The sequence below is a fragment of the Kwoniella pini genome, chromosome 7, assembly GCF_000512605.2.
Source record: "Kwoniella pini CBS 10737 chromosome 7, complete sequence".
NCBI lineage: Eukaryota > Fungi > Basidiomycota > Tremellomycetes > Tremellales > Cryptococcaceae > Kwoniella > Kwoniella pini.
Genome location: NC_091722.1, coordinates 846,891 through 868,761, shown reverse-complemented (window position 1 = coordinate 868,761; position 21,871 = coordinate 846,891). Strand labels below are relative to the sequence as shown.

At 45.6% G+C, this 21,871-nt stretch overlaps 9 protein-coding genes across 9 annotated transcripts; 3 read left to right on the top strand and 6 right to left on the bottom strand.

Moving 5' to 3' along the window:
- Positions 1-104: 104 nt before the first annotated feature.
- On the bottom strand, positions 105-1,686 carry I206_105465 (uncharacterized protein; the record flags this gene model as incomplete). The annotated part of the gene is made up of 11 exons (XM_070203124.1): positions 105-255; positions 309-476; positions 533-642; positions 696-794; positions 847-890; positions 942-1,103; positions 1,159-1,223; positions 1,272-1,315; positions 1,362-1,516; positions 1,574-1,592; positions 1,645-1,686. The coding sequence occupies 11 exons, from the start codon at positions 1,684-1,686 to the stop codon at positions 105-107; spliced, it is 1,059 nt and encodes a 352-aa protein (XP_070059225.1).
- Positions 1,687-2,010: 324 nt separating this feature from the next.
- I206_105464 (uncharacterized protein) lies at positions 2,011-4,537 on the bottom strand (the record flags this gene model as incomplete). The annotated part of the gene is made up of 7 exons (XM_070203123.1): positions 2,011-2,044; positions 2,097-2,183; positions 2,234-3,387; positions 3,442-3,723; positions 3,775-3,808; positions 3,859-4,238; positions 4,310-4,537. 7 exons carry the CDS (start codon positions 4,535-4,537, stop codon positions 2,011-2,013), a joined length of 2,199 nt encoding a protein of 732 aa, XP_070059224.1.
- A 282-nt stretch (positions 4,538-4,819) lies between these two features.
- I206_105463 (uncharacterized protein) lies at positions 4,820-5,823 on the top strand (the record flags this gene model as incomplete). Its single annotated transcript, XM_019155377.1, has 3 exons — positions 4,820-5,073; positions 5,131-5,467; positions 5,530-5,823. 3 exons carry the CDS (start codon positions 4,820-4,822, stop codon positions 5,821-5,823), a joined length of 885 nt encoding a protein of 294 aa, XP_019011531.1.
- Positions 5,824-6,059: 236 nt separating this feature from the next.
- On the bottom strand, positions 6,060-8,686 carry I206_105462 (uncharacterized protein; the record flags this gene model as incomplete). Its single annotated transcript, XM_019155378.2, has 6 exons — positions 6,060-6,254; positions 6,302-6,470; positions 6,519-6,614; positions 6,664-7,832; positions 7,890-8,224; positions 8,266-8,686. 6 exons carry the CDS (start codon positions 8,684-8,686, stop codon positions 6,060-6,062), a joined length of 2,385 nt encoding a protein of 794 aa, XP_019011532.2.
- A 799-nt stretch (positions 8,687-9,485) lies between these two features.
- I206_105461 (GTP-binding protein rhoA) lies at positions 9,486-10,501 on the bottom strand (the record flags this gene model as incomplete). The annotated part of the gene is made up of 8 exons (XM_019155379.1): positions 9,486-9,536; positions 9,596-9,841; positions 9,898-9,991; positions 10,049-10,059; positions 10,132-10,224; positions 10,278-10,311; positions 10,362-10,389; positions 10,465-10,501. The coding sequence occupies 8 exons, from the start codon at positions 10,499-10,501 to the stop codon at positions 9,486-9,488; spliced, it is 594 nt and encodes a 197-aa protein (XP_019011533.1).
- Positions 10,502-11,117: 616 nt separating this feature from the next.
- I206_105460 (uncharacterized protein) lies at positions 11,118-12,134 on the top strand (the record flags this gene model as incomplete). Its single annotated transcript, XM_070203122.1, has 9 exons — positions 11,118-11,138; positions 11,194-11,238; positions 11,291-11,335; positions 11,387-11,461; positions 11,519-11,624; positions 11,694-11,709; positions 11,766-11,892; positions 11,947-12,055; positions 12,109-12,134. 9 exons carry the CDS (start codon positions 11,118-11,120, stop codon positions 12,132-12,134), a joined length of 570 nt encoding a protein of 189 aa, XP_070059223.1.
- Positions 12,135-12,879: 745 nt separating this feature from the next.
- I206_105459 (uncharacterized protein) lies at positions 12,880-14,947 on the top strand (the record flags this gene model as incomplete). The annotated part of the gene is made up of 6 exons (XM_070203121.1): positions 12,880-13,717; positions 13,822-14,088; positions 14,140-14,223; positions 14,356-14,667; positions 14,722-14,812; positions 14,881-14,947. The coding sequence occupies 6 exons, from the start codon at positions 12,880-12,882 to the stop codon at positions 14,945-14,947; spliced, it is 1,659 nt and encodes a 552-aa protein (XP_070059222.1).
- A 514-nt stretch (positions 14,948-15,461) lies between these two features.
- Positions 15,462-18,182, bottom strand: I206_105458 (uncharacterized protein; the record flags this gene model as incomplete). The annotated part of the gene is made up of 4 exons (XM_019155382.1): positions 15,462-16,065; positions 16,116-16,397; positions 16,453-17,663; positions 17,739-18,182. The coding sequence occupies 4 exons, from the start codon at positions 18,180-18,182 to the stop codon at positions 15,462-15,464; spliced, it is 2,541 nt and encodes an 846-aa protein (XP_019011536.1).
- Positions 18,183-18,672: 490 nt separating this feature from the next.
- On the bottom strand, positions 18,673-21,661 carry I206_105457 (uncharacterized protein; the record flags this gene model as incomplete). Its single annotated transcript, XM_019155383.1, has 3 exons — positions 18,673-19,375; positions 19,434-21,522; positions 21,583-21,661. 3 exons carry the CDS (start codon positions 21,659-21,661, stop codon positions 18,673-18,675), a joined length of 2,871 nt encoding a protein of 956 aa, XP_019011537.1.
- Between the last annotated feature and the right edge of the window lie 210 nt (positions 21,662-21,871).

Genomic DNA, 21,871 nt, shown 5'->3' with positions numbered 1-21,871 from the left:
GTGACACGACTTCGTCGTCAACCCGAGGGCTAAATGATATTCATCTCAAACGATACTGCTACATAATTGCGCCGGTGTATATCTCTATAAGCCTCTAGCTAGCTTTACAATTTAGCCCTGACACTCGCCGACTCATTACCATTATCCACAAAACTGTTCATCCTTTTGATGATATTCGAAGCGTCTCCATCAATCTTTCGAACCAAGTCATGGCACGTGGGTATATCATTGATCAAGCCAACAGCGATACCGGCGCTGTCCAACTTATTGTCAATATGGTTACATAGAATTGATGTTATCCGACTCACGACCATATACCAGCATCGGAATCCCCTGTCTCATACACTTTCTTACCTCTCGCTCCTGATACTAGCTCACGCAGTTCTTCGAATTTGGCACCGCCTGGACGTCTTTCCAACCTCACCACCTCAGTTGAGACCGCGTTCCGATATACTCGAGCAGTGTTGCGCAGGGTCCTGCTCCAGTCGTCAATATGATATTACGTCGATTCGGTGTGGAACGATGGGCTTACCGGAAAATGTGGATTGTGTCCTTCTCTGTAGACTGAACGATTTTCTCCTTGATCTTTTGATGTATGGGTGATTCGACTGTACACATGAATCGTGTACCCATGTTCACCCCCTATCAGTGATTGTCAGTCTTTTGGCTAAAAATATATGGAAGAACGAACATACCGCCGCTCCTAAGGACAACGCGGCAGCCAGTCCCTTACCATCGGCGAAGCCGCCGGACGCGATATAAGGTATAGACAGTTCGTCGGCAGCTCGAGCAAGCTAGAATATTTTTGATGAGCATGAGAAGCTATGTAGCTGGCGCAGAACTGACCAATACTAGACCCCCTATATCGTCTTCACCGGGATGCCCAGCACCTGCATTGCAATTAAGTTACTTTTGGCTTAAGCGAGGATGAACGCGCTTACATTCAAATCCGTCTATACTTAATACGTCCACGCCCATCTTTTGTCCCGAGAGTGCATGTTTGACAGTCACACACTTGTGTATGATGAATCGTTTAGGGACAGCATCACTTTCCGATAATCCAGCGGGCTTGAATGATTTGATAAATTCGATTAAAGGTTTTGCTATCGCAGGGTCATTCTTACTCAGCGGGTATCTTTCGCAACACAATCAACTTACGATTGTTTCCAGCTGTTTCGAATATATCAACACCTTCTTCAAGCGCAGCTCGTGCGTATCCGGCACTTTATCGCGATCAATAGGCGTTGTTGTCCAATTTGGAAGATACTCACTAGTCAGGCGGATTTATTGATGGTAGCAGGGTTATATTCACTCCCTGTCCGATGATTTCAGCCTAGACCTCGCACATTATCTGCACTCACAAATCGACCTTTACTCCCTCCTATTCTTCTTCTAGTCTCTCTTATAGCTTCGCGCAGTGCATCTGGACTTGGCTGCGTCAAAGCAGTGAGCATACCACAAGCACCTGAGAGAGCTACAGCGGCGGCCAGTGGAGGTGTTCCGACCCATTGCATACCTGATTCTCGTCAACACAGCGATCGAGGGACGGCGGGACCAGCCCTTCGAGACTCACCACCCTGCACTATGGGATACTACGTTGCAATTCTCAGCCTCGGTATATGAAGGATGATGGGTGATACGCACCTTTATCCCCAGCATACGCGTCAATTCAGTAGCTATAGGCATGGTTCGAATCACGTCCTCGGTCTGGATATGTTGCAGTGATACAGCGGGGGTTCTGCGGTGGGTTAAGCTGCGAGGTATATAACGATGTTTATGTATCTGTTTAATATGAATATTTGACACAGTTGGTCACAACAACGTTCAAGCCCTGTTGACCTGACGATTCAATGGAAGTAACCGTTTCAACTCGCTTATGACAAATAGCCGGTGGTACAGTATACCCAGCTTCATCTGCTCTTACAAGGCACAAGACAAGATGCATGAGAAATCAAAGATATACGCATGAAAGTCATTATCGTTACAAGAAGTCGTAGAAGTCTTCCTCCACTAAGGAACGTATATCCTACTATACCCGTCCACCCTATCGAAGCCTGTTAGTAAGTGGTAAGACCAGATTTTCACGGGAGACTTACTTTCTTCGGCAGCACGGGCACATGTGTTCCGAAGCTGACAGTCGAGCTGCAAGACTCTCTCTACAATCGTTACAAAGAGCTAGACATCTGCGAGACTGTCAGCTATCCACTCCATGATCACGATCAGGCGAACTCACCTGCAAGGCCACAGAATCGTATCCCTCATTTGAGTCATACAGACCACACACGCCCTCCTTCGCTCATCGTCATCCTCATCTCTATGGTAGGTTGCTGACGCGACTCGTCGTTCCTGTGCAACTTCTTGTAGTCCCATACTGGGAGAAGGTGAAGGGGAACCATTCGTCAAGAGCGCTGCGTACCGTCGTCGAGTGAGAGGAGTCGAGTTCCGCGATGTGAGATGAGCGAGAAGTACTGATTGGATACCATCATCATCCTCTTCATTGGGTTGAGCTATCAAATCTTGGTAAAGTGCTTGTTCTTCAACTTCACTATCATCGCTTTGATTACTGGATGTAGAGCTCGCGTCGTCTTGCCAGTCATCCTCATCATCTTCGATCTCGGCTTGCCCGAGTAAGAACTGGTTGTACGAAATTGCCTCACCTTCGTGAAGGTGAGAATTGACTTCGACCGCAGTCGTCGTAGCAGTGCTCAGATCTGGTGATACCGTCACCAGACTTCTTCCCCGCCTCGATCGACTTATTTCGCGTGCTAGTCTGGCAGCTTGAACCTCATCAACCCTTCGAGCGATTCGTCTTCTAGCAACGGCGAGAGGTGGTTCTTGCCATGCGTCCCTTCGCCATATTCTCCATCGCCGGGGTCCATACCACCATCTTTTCAACCAAAATTTCTTTGTCATATCTACGGCCTTTCTACCTAGGGGTGTAGCCATGACTGTACCCCATGCGAGAGCCTTGACGCTGGTAGCACAAGCACGCCAGAAAGCCTTGTGTTCTTTCCAATACTTGCTTTCAGCGTGAGGGTTTGCGAGTTCAGAGACCTCGATATTGGTGATTTCGGTGTTGTAGCCACTGCTGACACCTGTCAGGAAGGTCTTATGTACTTCACTTCCAGTAGCAGACATAGCAATCCATGGCGCCCTGTTCTCTTCGATAGTGACCAATTCATTGCGTAAACCAGAATATTGAGTCGCTTCGATACATGCCGTTCCGATTTTAAGCAACGTGACACCGAAGTCATCATGAACGTTTGGAATGACCCCTTCGTGAGGGAGTAAGCTGACAAGGGAAGGAATATAGCCGTAAGTGAACAGATATGTGATCGCCTTGAGCACTACTGTGAAAGTGATAACAACTGTAAGGAGTAGGGCCAGCTGCATAATTTGTTAGCGGCCATCCTTTTGGCGAGGCGGAATGTTGAAACCTACTAGATGTGTCATGAAAGTGAAACTTGGGAATTTAAGTGGAGCTGTCAGCAGGGCGTAGACGAAGTGTCCTAGACCAAGAGTTCCGCAAATACCGGTGGGAAGGAGAAGGTTGTCTCTCAACACCGGAGAGAGCTCAATGGCTTGCAGCCACGCGAGTTCTGTTAGGCCAAGCCATAGCTGGAATAGCGCATGAACATCTGGTCGAGGGCGTATGTTCACCCCGGTCGGGTGATGGTGAGTAAGTGGAGATGAATACAGATGAAGCAGGAACGAGTAGCCAAACTACATGAAAGACTCAGCAAGACTCAGTCTAAAAGCCTCAAGATAGCTTACCAGATTAAAGCTAGCTCCGACATCGCGCCTCCGCCTATGACACGTTGCTTAGCTACAGGACTGATAAGTAAAGACTTCACTTACGACCTGTCCAAGCCATTAGACAAGGCTCCACATGCTAATCCGGTACATACACTGACGAAGATTTGCCAGCATACTTTTTCCATTTCCATTTCGCCAACCCAGTTGCCAATCCGGTTGATTGGACGTGCAAAGGTTCGGTTAGAATCGATCTTTGGCCATATGTTGGCCACTTGAAGCAATACAACGGTAAACATGATCCATGCTCGAGTAAGCGCGAATACTCCTGGTAGTCTAATATATTTAGGTGTTGTTGGGTGAGTCAAGGCTTGTGAAGCTGATTGACGCAGTCTACCCAAACCTGTTCGGGGAGGATGAGGAAGTGGTGGGGGAGGTGGTCGTGGCCGGCGGACTATATGATGAATCCGATTGAGAAGGATAGCCTGTTGATGTACATGAGGAATCAATTAGACTGCGCAGATGTACAGATTGACCAGAAGCAGGTAAGACTGACCATGATGACAAGTAGTATCCCATAGCCTGATCCGACAAAGCTCAAAGGTCCAATCCCTCCGGCGAAAGCTTTACCTTCCCCGGGCTCCACAAACAGAGCCTCCTGATCCGAACTGTCGTGCCCTATTGAGTCAAGTGAATCGGTACCGTTGTTAGGAGACGGTAAGGAGAAGACGAGCTGATGTAGGATGTGAGAGAGGCGTGAGCCCATGGCAGTGAGCATGGGCATCTTGCAGGTGGTACAATCGCGAGTGAGCCTATCAGATATGTCCCATACGTATCGGTCCAGTAAATATATAGACTGATTGGTACTGAATATATATTCTGTTTAGAAGACCATTATAACATCTCTCGTCATCATCTCTTACGACTGGGTTACGACGTGGTTCGGAAAGTCCCATGTCACGTGCACGTGGCTATACAGGACGATGTCCGGATCAACAAAAAAGTTGTAATATTCAAGTTATTTCTTGATAAATCTCAAGCTATCTCATCCAGAACAGTCAACAAAATGCTCAGCGATCACTCAGACATCGAAGAAAATGGTGGTCCGTCAAATCGTCGTTCAGCTTCACCCATCTCAGAAGCAAGTGACGAAGGATTCTTCGGATTAGATGATTTACTTCCCGAACCTGAATCACCATTACCTGCCCCATACTCTTTCTCAACTTACGAACTACCAGCAGATCTTGAATTAGGCACTATTCGAAGTCGACAACTTATCTTGCGTTTAGTGGGCAGTCATCCATTATGGGGACACCATTTGTATGTATTCCTGTCATCACAGGTCAAGCACGTTTGCTAAAGTTCCGGACTCTACAGATGGAACACCGCTCGAGTTTTCTCAACTTACCTACTGCGTAATCCTCCACTAATCAAAGGTCGTAAAGTTCTCGAGCTTGGTGCAGGAGCAGGTCTGCCATCTATAGTATGCACATTAGGAGGATCGAAGCAAGTGGTCATAACGGATTATCCGGATACAAATCTAGTAGAAAATATGCGATTCAACGTAGACGTGAATGTAGCTGGAGATCTAAGGGGGAATGTTGATGTGGTCGGCCACCTATGGGGACATGATGTAAAACATCTTATGACAAGGACGGAAAATGAAGGATATGATCTGCTTATACTGAGTGATTTGGTCTTCAACCATTCTCAGGTATGTTTAACATCTCTTTCGGTAAGCTTATCGCCATTAGGTATATGCTAATATCCTTTTAGCATGATGCCCTCATCAAGACGGTCAACTCAACCTTATCACACAAACCTGATGCTTGCATTTTGGTATTCTTCACATCCCATCGACCGCATCTAGTTAAAGAGGATAATGCCTTCTTCCCTCGATTAGCAGAGTCAGGTGACGGGTGGGTGTACCAGAAGGTAGTGGAAGAGTGGGCTGGAGCGATGTTTGAAGAAGATCCCGGGGATGTAAAGGTCAGGGGTACAGTGCACGGTTGGAAAGCTTGGAGGGTTAAAGATGGGGAAGAGCCAGGACAGCTGAATACTATCCCGTGAGGAGAATGCAATCTTTAGAGTATACACAAATGCATTTATAATAAGACTCGGTCGTTATCAGGCTACATATTTTACAGGTTTTACTCTTCATTGAGCTCATTTGTTATGAAGATCGGAAATTTGCATTTTCGTAATTAGTCATGATTGATATGTATTAAAGTGATAGCAAGCGACGTGATCGGTAGAGTAGAAATCGTCTGTTTAGGTTAGTTGATCGATCCTTTCGAAACGCACATCTATCTAAATCGAGAAGGGATAGGTGGAACGGGGGGAACAGCTGAATGAGGGGCCATCTGTATGGGCATCTGGGGCATATGCATTGGCATTTGAGGCATAGGTGTCATTGGTGGCATTGCTTGATTCATCATCGAGGATTGCTGATTAGGTCCACTGGGACCTTGACCCTGAAGAGATCGATTTGCGGAGAGTCGCTTCAAGGATAGTAAGCTCAATCCTTGGTCTTAGCACCTGAACATACCTCATAATAGGCGAAATCCTGTAACAGACTAGTTTTCGACTTGCTTTGATGTTCCAAGAAAATCTGGAGCACTTCACATCCAGCCTCGTAAGGAAGCTCCTGAGTATCTCGAGAATTGGTCATGGGCTTATTCTCGGGGGTGTTTGTGAGTCGGATGTGTCGAAGTGCTCTGTGAGATTAATTAGCACAGCCGCCTGGTGTCAAATCATTGACTTACTGAGAAGGGACATCCCGAACAAAGATCCACTTCACTTTGAAGATACCCTTCCACTTGTCTTGAGCCCATACATTGGAGTTGGTGGACTCATCAACACTATGGAACGATTAGCTGGGTACTCCATGGCATACGAAAACCAACTTACGGAGTCAGCATTTGGGCAACCCCACAGAAGTGTCTGGAGCCATTGACAGAAAAGAGCAGATAGATTGGACCAGTATCGCTTGATTCGCGGAAGGCATTGTCTAACCGCTTGTTACCGAGTACAGTAGAAGACCAGATCTCGTGTTTGAGGGATTTCTGGACATCGTCCTCTGTGTACGATTTAATTACGAAGAATCTAGCAGCGACAGGGCGACAGTCGTAAGTAGCTGGGTTCAAGCCCTTCTGTCTTGCTAATTCGATGACATCTCTATCTTGAGCGCTCATGGGTTGAGTTTGGAGCAATGCGGTGTTTGGGGGAGATGGATATGCCGGACTGAACGGGGCGCCGAGATACGGAGGTTGCTGTCCCTTCATGGCCAACATATGCTGCTGTTGCAAGAAACCGATGTTTTGCTGCATGTACGCGTTTGGGTCCGGCCATCCCCCTCTTGTGAATTGCTGATGAGGTTGAGGAGTGAAGCTCTGTTGTCTGAAACCGTAGTCCCGGTCTTGCCACGAGGTAGTACCTGGTCCTGCAGATCTGGGAGCGACGAGAGGTGTGTGGTTCGCCCCGACAAGACTGGTCACCCAGCTCGGTTCTTCTCCAGAGTGAACCATATGCGAACCAGCTGTAGCAGGTTGAGGATGTCGCAGTACATTATTTTCTAGGTTCAAGTTTCGATCACTTGATTGGAAGCCGTTTCCTTCAACTCCCATCATCTTCCTACCGAGGTTCATCGCATCGAAGGCGTCTTGCAGTTGCTGGGAAGCTGCTCGGTTCCATCCGTCATCTTGTCCGGTAGGGATTCCGGGAGACCAGACACTTGGCACAATGGGACTGATGGGTGGATGCTCGAGTTCGGTAGACGGCGTCAATGCCATTCTCTTCTTGATTTCCTCTCTTTGTTCCAGGGTCAATACCGCTGGACTTCGCTCCAATCTGTCACGAACCCTGTTGGAAGAGCCGTAACCCTGGGTCAAGCTTTGATGTCGCTTCAGATCTGCTCCAGGGTTGTAGTCAGCCTGCACGGTGTGCATTTCTGGCACAGGCAGCTGGAAAGGCGGGAAAGCAGCTGTGGAAGACACAGGTGGTGGGGTGGGTGGGGTAAAGGGATTACGGTTGATTTGTGACGGCGGTGAGAGTGCTTGCATCACAGGTCGGTGAAGGTGCTGTTGCGCCAGCGTTAGCAATTGACACTACTTCGTATGGATTTTTCGAATCCTCACCTCGCTCGTTCCCTTCAAACTGGCACTTCTACCAAGATTACCATTTTCGGGGTGCTTAGCTTGAGCTCGCAGACTTTGTGTACGAGATACATTCGCTCCGACTGTAGCTTTGATTTCATCTTGTTGCACAGGTAAGGAAACCCGATTGAACATGGCGAGAGACGACAACGAGTGGGATGGGGCATGAGCTGAAGGAGATTGTCCTGAAGGTGGAGAAGATGGATGATCTTCAGCGGCAACAGAAATCCTTCGTGGTGGACGGGGTGGTGGTCCCATGCTGATTTTAGGTACTTCAGGAGGGTTCTCATATTGTTTCGTCAGAGTTGGATTGGCAGCTGCGACATGTCAGCGAGTGCGTTCAGATATCCAAACTCACCTCTTCTCGAAGGGAGCGAGCTTTGCCTACTCAACCCTTTTGCCCAATTAGACGTTTCCATTCCACTCGATCCTTCTTCAGCCTCGCCCTCGGGCACAACATCCTGAGTTCTTACTTCTCTTCCACTTCCTTTTCTGACTAGACCACCTTCAGGAGTACCAGATGACAAACTTCCACTTCTGAACCTATTCATTCCTGATTTTGCCCTTGAACCATGGAAAGCGGACGATGCTGCTGGGTTGGTGGAAATAGATGAAGAAGGCTGATGTCTAGTAGTGGAGACGGTGTTGGCTCTTCGCAAGAGAGACTCGCTGTCTGGTGGGGGTGGACCATTATGAGCCTGTGTAGGAACAGGAGCTCCAAAAGAATTGGCTGAAGGTCCTCTCGGTTGTCGAATAGGCGCGACTGGTGCTGAAGCCATAATCGTGATAGTCTACAAGATACAGTGAAAGAGAAAGTCGCAACTATTCTATCAAGATACAAAAGGTTATAGGAGTTATGATAAGAAGATAAAGGCGATTGATGTGATTAAACGTTACTTTGCGGGTACAAAGCGGACCTGTGCGTGTAATGGAAAATTAGGTTATGAATGATATTTCTGGTATGCGATTATGTACTGAGCTGAACGTTATAGGATCGTGATGCAATTAGGAAACTAGTGAGAGGTCAGAATGTGAGTACAGATACTATTACGCGTTGAGCCAAAGTCATGTGAGGGATAGAAGCGAGATAATGAGAATAATTAGGATGATATTGATGATGAAAACGGAATGATAATCTTCAAAACGTCATTTTGTACATCTTAAACCTGAAAAAAGACACGCTTATGTCGTTCCGAACTTCCTTTCATGCTGCAATTCCTTCCATCAGTCTCGCGATTCTCACACTACTAGCCTTCAGCTTCGTCTTTTGGTCTTACTAGCTCATCACTCATGTACACTGAATATGCAATCTGCTGCAAGTGTTTCAAGTGAACCCTGAGAGATCATCCAACATTGGTCATGAAACGCATCAATTATCATCTCGAGCCTCATCATATCACAAAACAGAACAGAACGAATATATAAATTTGCGTTCAAAGGAGCAAATGAACGAGCGAAAGGACACGACTCGTCGTTATGAAGAAGTAGGTATACGATCCTGCCAAAGCAGCGGCTTGATAGCTTGGATATGTAGAAATATGTATGTTGAAGAGAGGATAGAACAATTACAACTCGATCTTAAAGTACGACACATCCTTTTCCTTTCTTGGATCGTCCTGATTTCTTGCTCTGTCGACCAGTTTTAGCGTCAGATTCATTCATGCCCGATAAACCAGCAAGCGACTCACCTGTAAAGCATGTTTGGTAGCGGTTTGGAACACCTCTCTGACACCTTCACCTGTCTTAGCACTACATTCAACGTATCCTTGTGCACCAATCTTTTGAGCAACAGACATGCCTTCAGCTCGGGAAACAGGTCTTTGATTCATTCTTGATAGGTCGTGGATGGTCTTCTGGTCATCTCGGAGATCTTTTTTACAAGCGACGAGTATGATTGGAAGACCTTGACAGAAGTGAAGCACTTCAGAGATCCACTACATGATTGGAAAGAGGTCAGCGAAATTATCTTCTTTTTGCGAATTCTACGCACCTTCTCTTGCACGTTATCGAGGGAATCAGGTGAATCGATGGCGAAACAGATAAGGATAACGTGGGAGTCGGGGTAAGAGAGAGGTCGGAGTCGGCTGCGGAATTGTTCATCAGCAAACATTACATGTAGCTTCTCGTCAAATATAACTTACTCGTAATCTTCCTGTTGAGTACGGGGATCAATGCGTTGTTAGTGTACTTTACTAGTTGCCACTCAATCCTGACTGTGACTTACTTGACCAGCAGTATCCCAAAGAGCTAGTTCTACCTTCTTACCGTCTACTTCGACATCGGCAACATAGTTCTCAAATACGGTTGGGACGTAAACCTAACAGAGGGGTGTCAGTCTTTTATCGACCCCTGCAGTAAAAACGGACGGACCTCTGGGAACATGCCTTTGCTGAAGACGATGAGGCTGTGAAAAGGTTAGAATGTATCATTACTTTGAAAGTTGATGACACGTACAGACATGTTTTACCACAAGCACCATCACCTGCATGGGTTTGCTATCAGTATTGCGTGTATGGAATGGTATGCGAAATACCCTTTGAGAAATGAGGTAACTCACCGACGATAACCAATTTCCGCCTGATCTCTCCGGACATGATATTCAGTTACTGTGATTTATGAGATAGGCTGGGCGTGAGATAGATAGATGATAGTTGCTGGAGCAGATAGTATGATCTGAATACCCTTGTGGAAATATAGAACAACGACCGACAAGTGAATGATGATAACGTCGCCAGAGAGATTAACAGTGACAAGTGAGGCTTGTTAACTTGCCTTTCACTTTGTTATCCTCTCATCATACACTCACTCACTCAAACACGCGATTCCTATTCCTATTCCCTAATCATTGATTCCTAATCCCTCATTACGATTTAGTAATCACTCATTACACCTCGGCCTAATTACGGTATTACACTCGTGTCACTTTATAATCCAATCGTCTGGCGGCGTTTCAGGGATTGTGGCAGTGAATTCTCCTTATTTTTCACTTATATGACCACGTGAGATTATGCATGATATCTTGGCTTGACACGCGTTTGACTTGATTTTGATTGCACGGACCCTGCATAACCGGTGCATCCACTCTTTGATCACCATTCAAACCATTTACAATACTACTTGATTTCATACATTGATAACAACACATCTATATATATATAGATATATTTACTCCTATTGATTGCCTGTAGTTGGTTGATAAACCGCCACACCATGTCTGCCCACCCCAAGGATGTAAGCTATCTCTCAATGTTCTTCAACTCTTCTGGCGCTTATCCACCCCACTTAGAACACTGAAGACGACCTCGCTCCAACCGAAACTCAAGGTTACAAGGTTTGTTCCAAGCGGCCTTTTCGCTCGTAAATACTAATCAGTCCCGCTCTAGGTCGGCCAAAGCAAGACAGTAGCTGAGCTTGCAGCTCTTGATCAAGTGAGATTCTCCGCGCTCAGCGTATTTGCCAGCTAAATCTCTGAGTTGTAGGAAGACGAATCTCTTCAAAGATGGAAAGCGTCCCTGGGTCTAGGAGGGAAAGCAGGAGCCGGTGGAAGCAAAAAGGTGAGGATTAATATCAAGTCGTTTACCAGAAGTCACTCATCGAGATTACTTGCTCAGGTTATCCTAAAGACCCTTTTCCTAAGCTCGCCGACCTTGTCCAAAGACATCACCATAGATCTCACTCAGTCTCCTACTGAACTTGCAAAACTCAAGAAAGAGCCTCGTAAGTATCACAAAAAGCTGGCTATGAGCTAATAATCAGTTACTATCAAGGAGGGTGTTGAGTACTCAGTCGGTATCACCTTCACGTGAGTAATGTTCAATCGCATTGTTACACAGCTGATTTCTGAGGCTGCACCGCAAGAGTTGAGAACGAAATTGTGTCTGGACTGAGGTTCTTGCAAGTGGTCAAGCGCACCGGTATCGCCGTAGATAAGACAGAAGCGATGCTCGGCTCTTATGGACCTCAAGAAGCTCATTATACCAAAGTGGTACGTGAATATCGTATATAATTCTCGTTAAGCTTTGCTGACTCCTTTTCACAGTTTGCCTCTGAGGAGTCGCCTTCCGGTATGCTCGCTCGATCCGGTACATATAGTGTCAGATCTCGAGTCATGGACGACGATAAGCACATCTGGCTCGACTTTGAATGGGGTGAGTACAATTATTCACGCTCAAAACGTCATACCGCTGATACCTTCTGCTAGGCTTCAAACTTGGAAAAGAATGGTAGATGTTGCTTGGTATTACTAAAAGTCCCGTTGATGACCGCTCCGAATGTCCATGACTATACCATGCAATTTATTCTCACGTTGCCTTTGTCAATCTACTATTGGGGAATCAATGCTTTCTACGAAGATGATATGGCAGGAAAAACACTGCAAGATTATATCATTGAGATAATTCCCATAGTCAACTGATTCTTGCGATAATCACCGCTGCAGACGATCACTGAACACTTTCTGTAAAGGCGAATGAGGGCAACATGAACGACGATGTCAGATATGTGTGGGATCAGCAAATAAACTTGATCAGGTGGGTCCCTGCATGATCCCTGCAATGGTATCGAAAGGCTTATCCGGTACCATATGGACATGGCGATTCATATCTTTAACATATTGCATCTGCTCGCGATGCATCATTTTGTTGCACCCACAGCGGTGCTATGACATGTGGGGAACATCATGGATCGATACTAGCTGATGAGCCACCTAACTATACTACGACGCATGCGGTGTATGATATGTAGTATAAGTACATTTGGTAAGATGGATAGGATGATATTTGGTGAATTGCCATGTGCCACCTGGTTGTAGGGAAAAATTCCGGATACTCGAGGATACTTACTCAAGCCTTTGCCGCTTAGTCCTCGTTCATCAATATCTCATTGTCATTGTAATCTTTTTTCATTCGTTGAACATCGCATAGAATACCATATCGACTCATCCATAGTTTTTGATATTCTCTATCTTGACCTGATGAGTGGAGAACAACCACCACCGCCTTTCTTTGCGGTGAATCCAGGATCCACTCATAATGCAGATCCGTTATACGATAACGACCTTTGTCAGAATTTTGCCATAGAGAATTCTTATGGTGGAGATGATCAAGACGGCTGGAGTGGCGGAGTAGGTAAGAAAAGGAAGATACCAATAAACAATCTACAGTCTACTTCTCACCCTCTGAATGACCAAGAATCAACGTTCACTCACGGAAATATGAAAAGACCAGCTACGCCTGATGACTTACACTCAGTTGACAACGATCATCCAAGTTCATCATCCGACGATATTTCACCTAATGACGGAACACTAGTAAATGGCGGTGGTCCATTAGTCAGGAAGAAACTAAGATTGAGTCCAGCTAGAAGGTTAATACAATGGAAAAAGGAATTATTTGTTAAGAGAAAAGCAAATTTCATCACATTATATCTTGATGCTCAAACTGCTTTATCACAAACTGGAATAACCAATCAACCGAATCAAAATCAAACCAAACCAATCAATGACACAAAGATCCCTGTCATCAATAACACAAAATCTGCCATAATTGGTGAATCAAATGGCAAGATCAATAAATCAACAAGAAAGACCAATTTTCCAGACGTCAGCGAATTTGAGAAACTATTGCCTGCTCTTGAAGACATAAATATCAGCTCATGGACGCCAGATAGACAAGGTTGGAAGTCCAATCAACCTCTACTACCCACGACATGGAGAATACCGATCTACAAGAGATCTTTGGAGAAGAAGAAAAAAGTAGAGAGAAAAGGTTGGTTCCCTGAGGGTAGTTTTGAGTTTGAATTGGAAACCAAAGGTGAGTCTTCTGATTCGGCAGCGCCTCCTCGATAAGCTTGTGATCCCACGTATAGACTTACCAAGTACTCTCAAGGCCGTCACTGACCTGGGTGACTGTACTAGCCTCAACATCGCTACGATCAAAAGCCAAAGAGCAATCCGCTTTACTCAAATTAGCCAACGAACTCCGGTCTCTAATCATAACAGCCAACAAGACCACTTCTTTAGTGACCACGACTACCACGACAACTAGCACATCAGCGGATATTGCTAACGAAGAGGATAGATTACCTTCGAAAACGAGACGCAAGTTAGCGAACAAGGACACCAACATTCCTACTTCCACTTCAACGGCAGATCCGAAGGAAATGAGTCAACCGATGTCACAAAGTCAGTCACAAGATTCTAACGAGACCAAGACGACAGCCAATGGAGGTATAGGAGGAAATACGAATAAGAAAAAGCCGAAAAAGAAGAAGAGAAGTGTTTTGGCTAATCAGAGCAACCCCCACCATGTGGACAATTGTAAGTTAGCGACACGATAGTCATCGAGGCAGATCAGAGGTACTGGCGACTGAAAAAGACTCGAGCTGGAGCTTGAATGGGGTGAAGCTTCGCTATGGACACAAGCTGATTATTGTCAACCCGCCATATCAGACCGTCCTTCCCGAACCGTCTCACCTCACGGGGATCCCTACGAACCCTATGCCTCGCACATGTCATTATTTAACCCACCTCCTATCATGTTTTTGGCTACTCGACCGAAGAGAAGAGTGACGAATAGCAATGGCGAAGAAGTAATGATGAATATGGATATCAGACCTAACGAAGATGATTTCATATGTTGTTTTTGTGAATACGATCTGTATTATTCCACTGAAGCTCAGCGGAAGAAAGCGATCAGACGCAGAAGAAAGGAAATCAAGAGGAAAGAATTGATCAAATCAAAAGCTAAGAATGTAGCTGAGGGTAAAAAGGGATCCCTCAGACATGATTCGGAAAGTGAATATGAATCACAAGAAGGCGAAGATGAATACGATGACGAAGAAGATGATGATGCATTTGCCGGAGATGATGGTGATTGTCATGGAGATGATGGACACGGACGTTGCACGTGAGTAAAACTCGCCGAGAGTTCTTGTTGAAACGGGTCGGAGCTGAGAAAGCTTTTCGCGACTGTAGATGCGGAAGGAGAGTGAAAAAACAGAAACCTGATAAGGACCGAGATAGGGATAAAGATGATGGATGACATGGATGAGGGATTTGACTGCCGAAAGTCTGTCAATATCACTCCTTCTCCTCCACCTCTTTATCAAGTCATCCACAAACGACATTTCTTAACGATTTAAATTATGATCAACTTACGATTTATTCCCTCAAGGTTCCTAGCATTCTTTCATTCTAATTTACATTACCGTCTACCATATTTTCATTTGACATTACCGTCTCCCATTGACTCTTTCAAGTACCTGCAATAACCGCATCTTTCTCATTTCGCATTGTGATTTACTTCTGCATCTCTCACCCCAATACGCTCATTACGCGCATCACCCCGTTCAATATTGCATTGTCCATACGATTCTTTTGCTTCCCCAAACCACTGCGCATCGCGCTATTCTCGTGAGGAGAAGTGGTACAATCATTTAGTTTTTCATGAATTATATAAATATGACTACAAACAATGTCCCAGATGGAAGCGGTGCGATACTAACGCGTTACTGAACAAAATACGGAAATGGATTTATATGCTAAAAATACTTGATTTACCCATAAACAACTCGTCTAGGTTTATCTTCATCCTCGTCAATTTCATCTATACCATCTTCCAACACTTCCAACAATCTAGGCTCCGGTCTTGCCGCATTTCCATCCCCATTTGACGCACTCGCGAACACCTTCGATTTCAGATTGGCGTCCTGAGTGATAGGTTGAGAAGGATCTGGCCTACTTGAAATTAAGATTTCATTGTCTTGCTTGTTTAGATCTATTTTAACGATCTCGCCATCTTTGATAGACCCATTCAATAATCGCTCCGCAACTTTAGTGACTACTTTATCTCTGATGACTCTTTGAACGGCCCTCGCACCGAATTGTTCAGAATATCCTTTATTAGCTAACCATACTTTAGCTTCTTCAGTCACGTCTAACGTTATCCTCCTAGAGTCCAAGCGAGATTGTAATTCCTTCAAACGTAATTGTGTGATATCCAATATAACAGAAGGTGGGAGTTTATTAAATACCAATAATTCATCTAATCGATTGATCAATTCAGGTCGGAAGAATTGTCCTACAGATTTAAGTACCTCAGATCTCGTGACATCCGTTATCGATCCATCAGGATGACATGCGTTGGGTTCGTATAATGCTCTGCGCAAAGGTTAGTGGAATCTTTGAAATGCGTAAATGTATTGACTTACTCTGAACCGAGATTAGATGTCAAACATATGATAGTGTTTTTGAAATTCACTTGTCTACCTTGACCATCGGTCAAACAGCCTTCGTCCAATATTTGTAATAAGATGTTCGCTACATCGGGATGAGCTTTTTCGATCTCGTCAAAAACGACAACGGCATAAGGTCTTCTTCGTACGGCCTCCGTCAACTGTCCTCCTTCTTCGTAACCGACAAATCCGGCTGTGGCACCGATTAAACGGGACACAGTGTGTTTATCGTGGAATTCAGACATGTTGAGTTGGATTCTGCGAATCAGATTGTCAGCAAGTTATCATCAGTATAGAACAAATGCTCACTCACAATCCTCTCTTTTCGTCAGCAAATAAGAAAGACGCCAAAGCTTTAGTCAATTCACTCTTGCCCACACCTGTCGGACCAAGGAATAAGAACGACGCTAAAGGTCTTGAGGGTGATTGCAGTCCAGCTCTAGATAACCTGATTGCATCACTGACAGAGTGCACAACTTGATCTTGTCCAACGACTCTGGTCTTAAGTGAATCTTCCATATGAACTAATCTTTCTCTTTCACCTTTGAGCAGGTTGTTAACTGGTATACCGGTAGATTTGGCTACTACCACTGCTATATCTTCGCTCGTGACTCGATCTCTGACAGACATATTTGGTTCTTGGGCATTTTCAGAGTCCAATTCAGCTTGAGCTTTAGGTAATCTATTTTGAAGTTGAGGTATAGTTGAGAATCTCAATTTTGAAGCTTTCTCAAATTCTCCATTTCGTTGAGCATTCTCTAATTCTATATTAGCTTGTTCGATCTGTTCTTTAATCTGCTTTATTTCTCCCACTCTCTCCCTCTCAGTCTGCCATAATTCTGCTAAATGTCTCTGTTCTTTTTTTTTCTCTTCTAATTGACTTTCGACTTTCTCTCGTCGACTAACAGAAAATGGATCTTCCTCATTCTTGAGTGATTCTCTCTCAATTTCCAAAGTGACTATTTCTCGATCGAGATTTTCGAGTTGAGTGGGTCTAGATTCTTGTGCCAACTTCAATGCTGAGGAAGCTTCATCCACTAAATCTATAGCTTTATCAGGAAGGTATCTGTCAGGTATATATCGATCGGAATATACAGCTGCTGTGACAAGAGCAGAATCTGCTATTGAAACACCAAAATGAGTTTCAAATCGAGTCTTGAGCCCTCGTAATATTGAAATAGTAGATTCTACAGATGGTTCGTTGACCATTATAGGTTGAAACCGTCTTTGCAAAGCAGCATCCTTTTCAATCGTCTTTTTATATTCATCTAAAGTCGTAGCTCCAACCAATTGTAATCCCCGTGCTAAAGCTGGTTTGATCATATTTCCAGCATCCATCGATCCTTCTGCTTTACCCAAATTGAGCAATGTGTGAAGTTCATCAATGAAGCAAATGACATTGCCTTCTTCCTCTGCGATGTCCTTCAACAAAGCTTTGAACCGTGATTCGAATTCACCTCGCACGCCGGTTCCAGCCAAGAGCATTGACAAATCGAGCGATAGAAGACGCTTTCCGTGCAGTGACTAGATAGAGTGATAAGTGCTATATTAGCGAGGACCACAAGAGAAATTTATAACGGGAAATGAAATCCCACTCACTTCAGGCACTTCTTTATTGACTATTCTAGTTGCCAGACCTTCTAAAATAGCTGTTTTCCCTACACCAGGTAAACCCAGTAAGACGGGATTACTCTTCGTTCTTCTACTCAAAATTTGAATTGTCCTTCTAATTTCCTCATCCCTCCCAATCGTGGGGTCTAATTTCCCATCTCTAGCTAATTGAGTTAGGTCCACAGAGAATTGTTCCAGTGTAGCGCCTTTTTCAGGTTGAGAAGGTCCACCCATCCCACCTGGAAAGCGCATGCCACCGAATCCACCTGGCGGCGGTGGTCCGCCTGGTGGAGGTCTAGGAGGTCCTTGGGCATATGTACGTATTAAGATAGGCGTCAGAGTTCTGATGGACGGTCGAGATGAAGATTGAGGAACGAAGGGAGATCGTGTTGTGAGTCGAGCGGTTCGTATCAGGTGTTTTCGTGCGAGCATACTTGATGATGGTCTTCTTAGAAAGGGAACAATGGGTAATTGTAAAGTAAAGTATGCTGGGTATATTTGTAATTCACCGCTCAAGTTTACATGAATGCTCTTTACATATTGTACTTAAATATAAATCAAGAAGAGTGGGTGGCAATCATTATCCGGAAGATTCTGGTTAATCCTCGATTGATCCGTCATCCCAAAACCAGGCACCAAGATAACAAAGTTACGGAATAACTCGAATACTCCTACAATAAATAATACATATCGTCACAATGGTTACCGTCAAAGACGCGGCTTTATATGCTGATGGAGATTATGTATGAGAGACCAACCATGCTTGAGAAACAACAACGGAACAGTATATACAGAGGTGACACAGGTATAAGCAACGCTACAATCGTTCGTAATGTCCACTGTTGTCCACCGATATCAGGAAACGTGAACACATGTTCAGATATCCCCTTTGACAGAAGAGTGGGCGCCGAAACACCAGCCGTCATCGCCTTGTCTGATCAGCCATATTGAAGCCAAGACCAGTCACTCCACCGCTACCCCTTCTGTGTTCATCTCTTTCTCTACTCCTCGATGGTCCCGCTCGAGTTTCCGTTTCCCAAGGTATATCCATCGTAGGTCCAGGATTTGTTGGATGCTGAGTTGTTCCACCGTTATTGTTATTGTTATTATTATCGTTCCTTAAACCCAAAAGTGTTCCGACATTGTGAAACCTTCGCCAAGCATCTCCACCTCTGCCGCCTGCTCCGGTTGCTGTTCCTGGCAAATCTCTACCAGGATGATCGGCACGTTGTAGTCTTCCCATAGACTCGTTCAGCAGATCTTGAGCAGCTTGACCTCCGATGAGATTGGCGTGAGCTTGAGTTGCAGTATGAGGTGGCGGAGGGCGACCGTCAAGTTGTTGGGGAATCCTCGGTAGGAACCCTTGTTCGACTTCACCACTATGCGTACCTCTTCGATTGGCATCCATCATGTCACCTGCTTGCCCCTGGCCACGCAGTATTCCAGCTGCTCTTGCGGCTGCAATAGCTCGGTTGACGACTTCCGGCGATAACGCCATCTGCATGCCGAGAGAATACTCTTCATCTTCGTCCTGCCCGTCTTCAGGGGCACCCGTGTTGGCAGGTATACCAGTATTGCCCACTACAGTGGTCGAGCCAGGCTCTGGGTCTGTTCTAGAGCTGCACCTGTAAGAAGAACAACATCAGTACAGACAAGAGACCGGACCTGTCGAAAGACACCTACCAGAATCTATGTCCCTCTTGCCATGCTCTACTCTGACACTCTTTACTACAGTATTTCGCCTTCCTACACCTCCTGCATTTTGCAAACTCCCTTGAGAACTTCTCCCATCTTCCGCAAGACATGTTGGCACATTGTCTGATCCCACCTCTAGCTTCATCCTTTCGGCAAGCATTACGCATTATCACTCCAGCCCAGTACTGAATTTCCGGAGGTATTTTACAGAATAAAGGATCTGATGGCGATGGTCGAAAGGTGAATCGTTCGACAAGCGAAAAGATGTCGGGTGTTTCAGAATAAGCGGGTCGTTCGGGTAGAGGATTGGTGACAGAATTCAGACCCAACTCGAAAGTCGCGTGCATGGGGCGTCGGGGATGGTGGAAAGCTGTCCTGACATGCGGATATTTCGATAGATAAGCGAGAAGTTGAAGGGCAAGAAGAATACTGTCGTCCGAGTATCGGTTTCCATCTGGGTTAAGCAATGAGCTTATACCGACGTAACTTCCTAAATCGTGGAAGCCTCTTGGAGCACTATTTGCAATGATAATCGCGGCTTGATCTGGAGTGTTGGCAGGAGGAGGATCACCAGGAACTTGACGAGGTGTTGGTGCTTCTCCAGGAGTCACTCGAGGTGTTTGAGCCGCTCCAGGTTGACCTGGAGGCGCACCAGCTTCCATATCTAATCTTGCTTGTTCTGCGGCTATCGCTTCCTGGTCAATTTCATCCATCTCTTGCCCATGATTCGTCTCCACTATTTCTACCGCTGGCGGTTCAGCCGGTTCATCGGTCTCGATTGTGCCATTGTTTTCCATCGCCTGAGCGTTCACGGCTGCTATACCGGCAGCAATAGTTGCCGTTGGTAAGTCTATATCTTCTCCACCATCCGAAGTCCCACTTCCTGCAGTATGATCCCTCAGCCTTTCCCTTTCCCTTTCCCTATCATTTCTCGGCGCTAGATTACCTGGACGAGCAATAATCGTGCCCCTTCTCCCACTTCTTCGCGAATCTTCTACCGCTTCGTGAGCATGACGTGTGGGTGTGCCCATGGGACTTGACTGAGTGCTTGTAGGATCCTGAGCTAACTGGGGAACACGGGAGGAGAGATTAAGAGCAGGAGGGCGTAGACCGTGGACAGCAGCGGCGGCGGCGATGTTACTTTCAGATGTATTGCGCGGTATAGCGTTAGTCTCCTCGCCGGATAGCGATGCATCGGCGCTTGAAGTCTGACTTTGCTCTTCAGCAGGTATAGAAGGACGAGGCGGTATTGTCATCGGTAATATACTTGTCGATGCTCGAGGTGTAGTTGACGGGGGAGCAGAGAAACCATCATCTACGTCGATACTAGCGTCATCCGCATCTACCGAAGCGTCATCCGTTTCTCCACCTTCCGCATCCGCCATATCCACATCTGTATCACCTTGTACAGATCCCTGTGGTGTATAATCTTGATTACCTTCATTCCATCCAGTTATGTTCAAGTTGAAACCTAAGGCAGCAGCAGCTTGATATGCTATACTTCCTGCTATACCGGTCGCAGGATGGTTCCCGGTGGGATCTGATAGCTGCTGTTGTCGATCAATATGACGTAGCAACGCTTCCCTTCCTCTTTCTTTCTCTACTCTTTCCCTCTTTTTCAGTGCTTCAACTCCAGGAACAGGTAATCCAGCGGCAACTGCATCCACAGCAGCTTGACTCCCTAATGATCCAGAAAATATCGCGATGCCATGATCTTTCAACCAGCTTTCTAATATCTGCGCAACTAGATCCAGCGCTCCTGACTGTACTACTCTAGTCCTAATATCCTCACTTCCTCTAACTCCAATGTTGACAACGCACTGAAATGCTAAACTGTGTCGAAGGGAATTTGCCCTGTCAACGGTAATCACACGAGCGGTTGATGGACCATTCAAACCCCATAGATCAGGCTGCTGAGAAGTATCTTTGGGTAGACATGAGTCTCGAAGGATGTCAAGGAGTCTTTCCAAGCCACCATCAACCGTAAGAATCTCTCGTATACGCGGGGAAGTAGAAGTGAGGTAGGTCAAGGAGGTAAGACTGTTGAGTAAAGGGAGAGGACTATTCGTGTCAAGTGCTACGTTGAAGCAGAATCAGCTCCCAATCAGACGGATGGAGGACTGATGATTTCGCTTACCTCTTCGATCATATATCAAATGCGTTATGTTGGTGACTGCCCTGTTCTGAGGGGGATATGTGTAATTTGATTCTCTCATAGTGGAGCTGCTTCGTGGAATTATATAAGTACACTGATGCTGCGATGAGTCAGCACAGAAGCGGATGTTCAGCGTGCCAAGAGCTTCAAGATGCAAATGCTTCAACTCACATGTTAGATTGTGAACTCGTCGAGATGCCCATACATGAAGGTACAAATGGCCAAGAGGCTGATTCAGCCTGGAGTTGAAAGGAAGATGTTTGTGTGCCCA